Source organism: Suricata suricatta, chromosome 12 (assembly GCF_006229205.1).
Source record: "Suricata suricatta isolate VVHF042 chromosome 12, meerkat_22Aug2017_6uvM2_HiC, whole genome shotgun sequence".
Classification (NCBI taxonomy): Eukaryota; Metazoa; Chordata; class Mammalia; order Carnivora; family Herpestidae; genus Suricata; species Suricata suricatta.
Window position 1 is genome coordinate 78,326,666 of NC_043711.1, and position 7,752 is coordinate 78,334,417.

Consider the following 7,752-nt stretch of genomic DNA (forward strand, 5'->3'; position numbering starts at 1 on the left):
GTGCCCCCATTCTTAACTAGGAGCAGACAAGAATTACCAGACATCTGCAGAAAACTTGTAACCATGAAAGAAGGAAAAAAATAAACATACTAAAACAAGAAACCTGGACGAAAGAGCCTGTTTGAGGAGAATATATTTCAGGAAAATAAACTACTCTTGGGATCCTTGGAACCATGACAAGATAGTGCAGTCATGGAACAAAAACAGGATATGATAAGAAAAAAAGGAGCATTCAAAACAAACAGCTCTAGGAAGCTACACATTTGTTGGCAGAAATGAAAAATTAGAATGTTAAGTCTTGGAAAAGAAAGTTGAAGATATTGCTCAGCGAGTGGTGTAAAAAGAAAAACAGGGAAGTATGCATGATAAAGAAAAGATAAGGAAATATCAAAGCCAGTCCATAAAGTCCACTATTGGAACAATGGGAATTTCATAAGGAGATAGGTGGGGACAGAGGTGCCTGGCTCAGTTGGTTAAGCATCCGACTCTTGATCTCGGCTCAGGTTATGATCTCACAGTTTGGGAGTTCGAGCCCTGCATCAGGCTCTGTGCTGTCATCTCAAAACCTGCTTGGGATTCTGTCTCTCCCTCTCTCTGCTCCTCCTTCCTTCCACCCCCATTGCTCTCTCTCTTTCTCTCTCAAAATAAATAAGTAAACTTAAAAATATATATATTAAAAAAGAGATAGATGGGGACAGACATGAATTATCAATGAAATACTTGAAGCAAATTTCCAGAACCAAAGGACATGTCTCTCCAGGTTGAAGGGACTTTCTGAATGACAAATAGAATGAATGGATGACAACTGAATAGGGACACCCGCCAGGTCTTGTGAAATTACAGACAGCGAGACACACAGAGAAGATCTTATAAGTCCCCAGGGGAAAGGAACAGATCACATACAAAGAATTGGGAATGGAAGTGGCTTCCATTTTCTCAATAACACTATAATGCAGAAAAATCTGTGGGAAAATAATTTCCGCTGCAGAATTCTGCATCCAGCCAAGCTGTAAGCCAAGTGTGAGGCTAAAATGAAGACATTTGTAGACATGTAAGGCCTCACAAGACTTATCTGCAAGAACTCTTTCTTGGGAAATTACTGGAGCATATCTTACAACATAAAAGAGGGAGTAAATGAGGAAAGAAGAAAAGATAGGCAATACAAGAAACAGGAGCTCCAACAGAGAAGAGAGGCAAATTCCAGGATGAGCCAGAAGGGAGACCCCGAGACTCCAGCTGGTCACTGGCCATAAGGAACCACCAGTCTGGTAATGATCAGGTAAAAGAAATGTGTATTTTTTAAAATTAATGTTTATTTTTGAGAGACAGAGGGACAGAGACAGACAGGCAGAGCACAAGCAGGAGAAGGGCAGATAGAAAGGGAGACATAATCCGAGGCAGATTCCAGGTTCTGAGCTGTCAGTACAGAGCCTGACACGGGGCTTGAACTCACAAACCGTGAGATCATGACCTGAGCCAAAGTTGGACACTTAACCAACTGAGCCACCCAGGCACCACTGTATATATATATATTTTAAATTCTGCATCATAAATCACCCCAAATAGCAGCTAAAACAACATATGTGGAAAAGAGTTTTGGGGCTCGGCAAAAAGTTTAACATAAAATTACTATATGAGCCAGCAATTCTACTCCAAGGTGTATATTCAAAATAATTGAAAACAAGTTCTCAAACAAATACTTGTATACCATGTTCATGGCAGCATGGTTCACAATGACCAAAAGGGGGAAACAATCAAAATGTGCATCAACGGAGGCATGAATGAACAAAGTGTGGGATAGGCATATAATGGAATATTATTCAGCCATTTAAGGAATGAAGCACCGATACACGATCCAAGATGGATGAACCTTGAAAACATGATGCAAAGCGGAAGAGGTCAGATGCAGAGGGACACATGCTGTATGTTTCCTTTTCTATGAAACATCCAGAGAGACAACTGATTGTGGTTGCCAAGGGCTGTGGGGAGGGGAGATGGGGGGACTGCTTCCCGGGTCGCTGCACAATACTGTGAATGTGCTAAATGCCGCTGAACTGTCCACTTTAAAGTGGCTCCTTTTATGTGATGTGAGTTTCACCACATTAAAAAAAACCTATATAATCAAATGGTATGGTGTCATTCTGGGGTAGTGTGCAGCAGCCCACAGTCTGATGAAGGGAATCCACCATGAGGTAGAGTTACAAACTTCTCCTCCTCCTCCTCCTTCATTGGCTGCTCCAATTCTGGTTCTTGATTTAATTCTATTGCAAAAAAATGGAGTAGTACTTCCCTTCTCTTTATTAAAAAAATATTTTTTAAGAGAGAGAGAGAGAGAGAGAGAGCACAAGCAAGGGAGAAGGGCAGAGGGAGAGAGGGAGAAAATGCCAAGCAGGCTCCATGCTCAGCTCAGAGCCCCACATGGGGATCAGTTCCACGAACTGTGAGATCATGACTTGACCTGAAATCAAGAGTTGACGCTTAACTGACTGAGCCACCCAGGCGCGCTGAAAAGAACATCACTTCTCTGTAAAGATTGGAGGATGGGGTGTGTTTATTAACATCTTTTGAAAATGTTCTGAGTCCCTTGAACTTGAGTGGTAACCACATATTAACAACTCCATATTCCCCAGCATGAGGAGGAATACCCAGAGATTATGACCTTGTATCTGTGAAATAAAACTCTTTTTTGCAAAACACAAACCAGCCAACCAACTGACCAACCAACCAACCAACCAACCAACCAACCAACAAAAAAATAACCCAGCCACGTCTTATGTCCATTTCTGTAGGTCTAGGCTTAGTTTAACTGGATCCTCTGCGGGGGGGCCTCAGCTACCTGAAATAGAGTTGTTGGCCAGGGCTGTCCTCTCACTGGTGGCTTGGGCTTCTCTTCCAAACTCATGTGGGTTGTTGATAGAACCCTGCAGGTGTAGGACTGTGGTCCTCGTTGTCTTGCTATGGGCTGGGGACTGCTCTCAGCTGTGAGAAGCCATCCAAATTACTTGCCAAATGACCCACAGGCACTTTGCAACATGGATGTTTGCTTTCTTCCAGGCTAGCCAGGGAAGGGCTTTCAGACTTTCTCTTCTGCGACCAGGCAGAGGAAATTTGCTTTCAAACGACTCACCTGATTAGGCCAGGCCCACTCAGGAGAATCTTCCTTTTGCCATGTAATGGAACACAACTGTGGGAGTGATACCACACTCATGGTCTCTATCCACACACAAAGGAGAGGGGGTTTTTATAAGGAGAAGGGCTATTGGTGGTTGTAATGGTTAGAGTTCTCCAGAGAACCAGTGAAATATATATAAAGACATTGTTACAAGGAATTGGCTCATGCAGGTAGGGAGGCTGATGAATCCCAAGATCAGAAGGGTGAGTTGAAAAGCTGGAGATCTACAAGAGTCGATGGTAGAACTCTAGTTCAAATTCAAATGCCTAAAAACCAGGAGAGCCAAGGGTGTCATTCTAATCTGGAAGTCAGTGGCTGGAGACTCAAGAGGGGCCAATGTTTCAGTTTAAGACTTAAAGCAGAAAAAAAAAAAACAGTGTCCCAGCTTGAAGGCAGTCAGGAAGGAGGATTTCCCTCTTCCTCATGGGAGAGTCAGCTTTTTGTTCTATGCAGGCCTTCAACTGATTAGATGAGGCCCACCCACATAAGGGAGGGCAATCTGCTTTACTCAGTCTACCAAAGTGAATGTTAACTTATCTGAAAAGACTCAAAGAAACACTCAGAATAATGTTTGACCAAATAACTGGGCACCATGTGGCCCAGTCAGATTGGCACATAAAGTTAACCATCACACAAAATCAACCAAGCTCATAGATACAGAGAATAGATTGGGAGGTGCCAGAGGTGTGGGGTGGAGAGTTGGTGAAATGGGTAAATGGCATTCAAAAGGTACACATTTCAAGTACTTATTTATAAAATAAGTAAGTCTGGGAACATAATGTAGAGAATGGTGACTATAATTAATAATATTGTAATCGCACATTTGAAACTTGCTAAGAGTAACTCTTAGAAGTTCTCACCATAAGCAAAAAATTTTTGTAACTATGTATGGTGACAGAGGTTAATGAGCTGTGGTGATCATTTCACAATATTATACAAATATAAAACCATTACATTGTACACCTGAAACTAATAAAACATGTGGCAATTATACTTCAAGAAAAAGAAAAAAAATTAACCCTCTCAGTGGCCTTCTTAGAATCCTATTTACCACAAAATGAGAAAGAAGCTGTCACTGGGGAGAGGGGGCAATCAGGGAAAGGAAGTAGGCAACTGATGTTTCCCCTACAAACCTTGTACCGTTATTTGATTTGTCCTTAGACCTGGGTCATGCACCATGTCCCCCACATCCCCAGGGAGACAATTCTGGGAAACCGAGAGGTCATGACCACATGGAACTTGTGATGCCATCTTTAACCTTGACCATGCTCTAGGACCGTGGAATGCCCTGATGGGACAGCTCCACACGTGTATCTGATTCTTTCCCTACGTTTGTCTCCAGATCTCTCCCTCAGGTTGGTCCTCTTGTGGACTGGACATTGCTGTGTGCACCCCTAGATCTGAGAAGAAGACCAAGGCTGGCCGTCAGCAGATAGTGCAATAGCCCTGGAACGTGTTGGCTCAGATGTCTCTTTTCAGTGAAACTTTTAATTTCGAGATGATTGCAGAATCACCCGCAGTTGAAAGACATAACACAGAGGGATCCGGGTGCCATTTATCCAGGTTCTCCCAGTGGTAACATCTCACAAAGCGGTAGTACAGTATTACAGTCAAGATGCTGGCATTAATACACGTCATGTGCCTTATTTAGATTTCCCGTTTTACTCACATTGATGTGCGTATTTAGTTTCATGAACATTTTTATCAGTCGTGTAGGTTTGAGTCTCCACCACCACAGCCAAGATACAGAACAGTTACATCTATATAGAAGGACACCTCATGTTGTTCTTTTATAACCACACCCACCTCCCTCCCGCGTGCCCCCTCCCCATCTGTAGCCACCGGAAACCAGTAATCCGTTCTCCATTTCTATCATTTTGATGCTTCAAGAATGTTATGTAAAGAGAGGCATGGGTGGCTCAGTTGGTTAAACGTCCAATTTTGGATCAGGTCATGATCTCACAGCTTGTGGGCTCGAGCCCCGCATTGGGCTCTGTGCTGACAGTTCAGAGCCTGGAACCCGTGTCAGATTCTGTGTCTTCCTCTCTCTCTGCCCCTTCCCCACTGCACTCTGTCTCTCTCAAAAATGAATGAACACTTAAAAAAACTGGCTTAATAAAAAAAAAGAATGTTATATAAATGGGATCATACAGCATGGAATCTCTTGGGACTGGCTTCCCCCCCATCCCTTCCACACAGCATAATCCCCATAAGTTCATCTAAGTTGTGTGCATCAATAGTTTGTTCCAAATGTCAGTGAGGAGGTGGAGAACCATGTATTCCTGATGGGAATGTACATTGGGATAGCCACTCCGGAAACAGATTGTCAGTTTCTTATAAAACAAAACACGTGATTCCCATGTGCCCCAGCAGCTGCATTCTTTGACATTTATCCAGAGAAATGAAAACTTGTGTTCATGCAAAAGCCTGTACACCAACATCTAAATGTCCCAAAGCTGAAAAGGATCAGCCCTTTGCCTAAAGAGTGGGTGAATTTTTTAACACAGGGTGGAACATTTGGAATTCCACACTATGGGATTCTACTTAGCAATGAAGAGGAAGGAGACCTGGAGACACGCGACAGTGTGCAAGTCAGTATCACCCCGATCCCCAAACCAGACACAGGCAGGACAAAAAAAAAATTGAGACGTGTTCTTTTTTCTATGTTCTGTAAGAGACGGCACAAAATTCATGTTAATTCTTCTTTAATGCTTGGTGGAATTATCCCATGAACGATCTGGGCTTGGAGATTAGTTGGTCTTCATTGTGACGGGATCTCCCTCGCCGATGCCACCCAGCTCCTGGCACATGTGGGTGGGGAGGGAAGCCCCAGCTGCCTGTGGGATTTGGATGGGCCCCGCTTGCCCGTGCTGGGGTCTGCTGGGTGGTGTGGGGGTGACTCCTGTTTGATACAGAGGAGGAATGAGCCTACCTAGGCCACCTTCAGTCACTATGTTGGGGTTGGGTGTGGGTCACCTTCTTCTGTAGGGTTGTGGATGTAAGATGGCCTGTTGTTGTGTCCTTCCGCTAGTCCTGGGGTCTCTAACCAGCTCCCCCTCCTCATCTTACCACCTTCCCTATGGAAGGTTCTCTTTTGGTTGCCTCTTGAATTAGTTCAAGTGTTTATAGTAGGATTGAGTGGGGACAAGCAGGGAGATCAAGTCTATGCCATCTTGTTTGGACTGGAAAGGCTGAGGTGTCTTTGCACGCTGAAGGGTGGCCCAGGGGCAAAGGTGGGAAGGAACGTGGAGCTGGTGAAGGGGCCGGGGGCTTCCTGTTTCCACACCGTCGTCTGTGGCACAGAATCAGAGATTTTAAAAATCAATGCCTGGTTTTACAGGTCATTGCTTAAAAAAAATTTTTTTTTTTTAATGGTGGCACAATACTGTTGGTTTGTAGCTCTGGGAATTTACTGGGAGGCGGGGCGGAGGGGGGGGTGTGGATTTGAAACTGGCAGAAACCATCTTTGTCAGGAAAATGTGAAAAGCAGGAAGATGAGTCACTGCTGACCCAAGTGTGAGATCTTCAGGCTGGTATCTCTGAGACTCCATGAATCCCCATGCTTGGAAGCCAGAGACTCCTGGTGACAGCCATCAGAGTAATAACAACAATCCCTTGTCAATGTGTTTGGCACATAACAATTGGCAAAAAAAAAAAATGAAATATATCATCTCATGTAATTTTGCTCAGTGAGGCTGGAAAATGTGTAACTATTTCCATGTGGCAGATGGGAAATGGGGCTCAGATAGGGGCTCCTTTGACCAAGGACCACACTGGTGTTGGTTATGACAAGACAGGGAGCTGTGTCTACCCCTCTCCCACTTTGCCGGCTCCTCTCCCATCTCTGTGTACTGGCCCTGGCTGCCCACCAGGACCATGGGTGAGGCCTCTCTTCCCAGGTTTGGGTTGTTCCCAAGGGGCCGAACCTTTCTGTGTGGGCGTCTCATCCTGAGTTTATAGGTGGCACTTTTTACAGGGGGGAACAGGCCAGTGCCTATCTTGGGGAACCGCCCTCTGAGACAGCCCAGGGGGACTTGGCACCTGTCAGGTGTTAACTATACACAACAAATAAACCCTCTTTGCCTCCCTTGAGCGAATCTCATGGTGGGCGGTGTCTGGGGGACCGGGCAGTCTCGGCACCGATAATGTCCTGGGGCCTGCGCACTGAGCCTGGGTGCATGTCGGGAGCCGGGCCCCCTCCTACAGGTGGGCAGCCGAGCTCAGGAGGAGCATCGAGCAGGTACGACATGGCGGTCGTCATGACTCTGTCTTTGGTTCTCTTCTCTCATTCTCAACCACTATAGATACATTTATCTAAAATAACAAATGAAAAGTGTATTTAAAAAGAAAAGCGAACTCAGGGGCGCCTGGGTGGGTCAGTCAGTTAAGCATCCGACTTTAGCTTAGGTTATGATCTCGCAGTTGGTGGGCTCAAGTCCCGCATAGGACTCTGCTGACAGCTTGGAGCCTGGAGCCTGCTTTGAATTTTGTGTGTCTCTCTCTCTGTCTCTGTGCCTACCTCCCCCAACCCCTAAAAAACAAAAAAGGAACTCACAGGGACAGAAAGTAGAAAGGTAGTT

The 7,752-nt window shown here is 45.0% G+C and overlaps 1 protein-coding gene across 1 annotated transcript in view; it reads right to left on the minus strand.

Moving 5' to 3' along the window:
- The window catches only part of TGM6 (transglutaminase 6), a 50,549-nt gene extending 43,128 nt beyond the window's left edge, over positions 1-7,421 (minus strand). The window contains exon 1 of the mRNA XM_029917922.1: positions 7,313-7,421. Coding sequence (XP_029773782.1) covers positions 7,313-7,421 — 109 coding nt within the window. The remainder of the gene's footprint in view (positions 1-7,312) is intronic.
- Between the last annotated feature and the right edge of the window lie 331 nt (positions 7,422-7,752).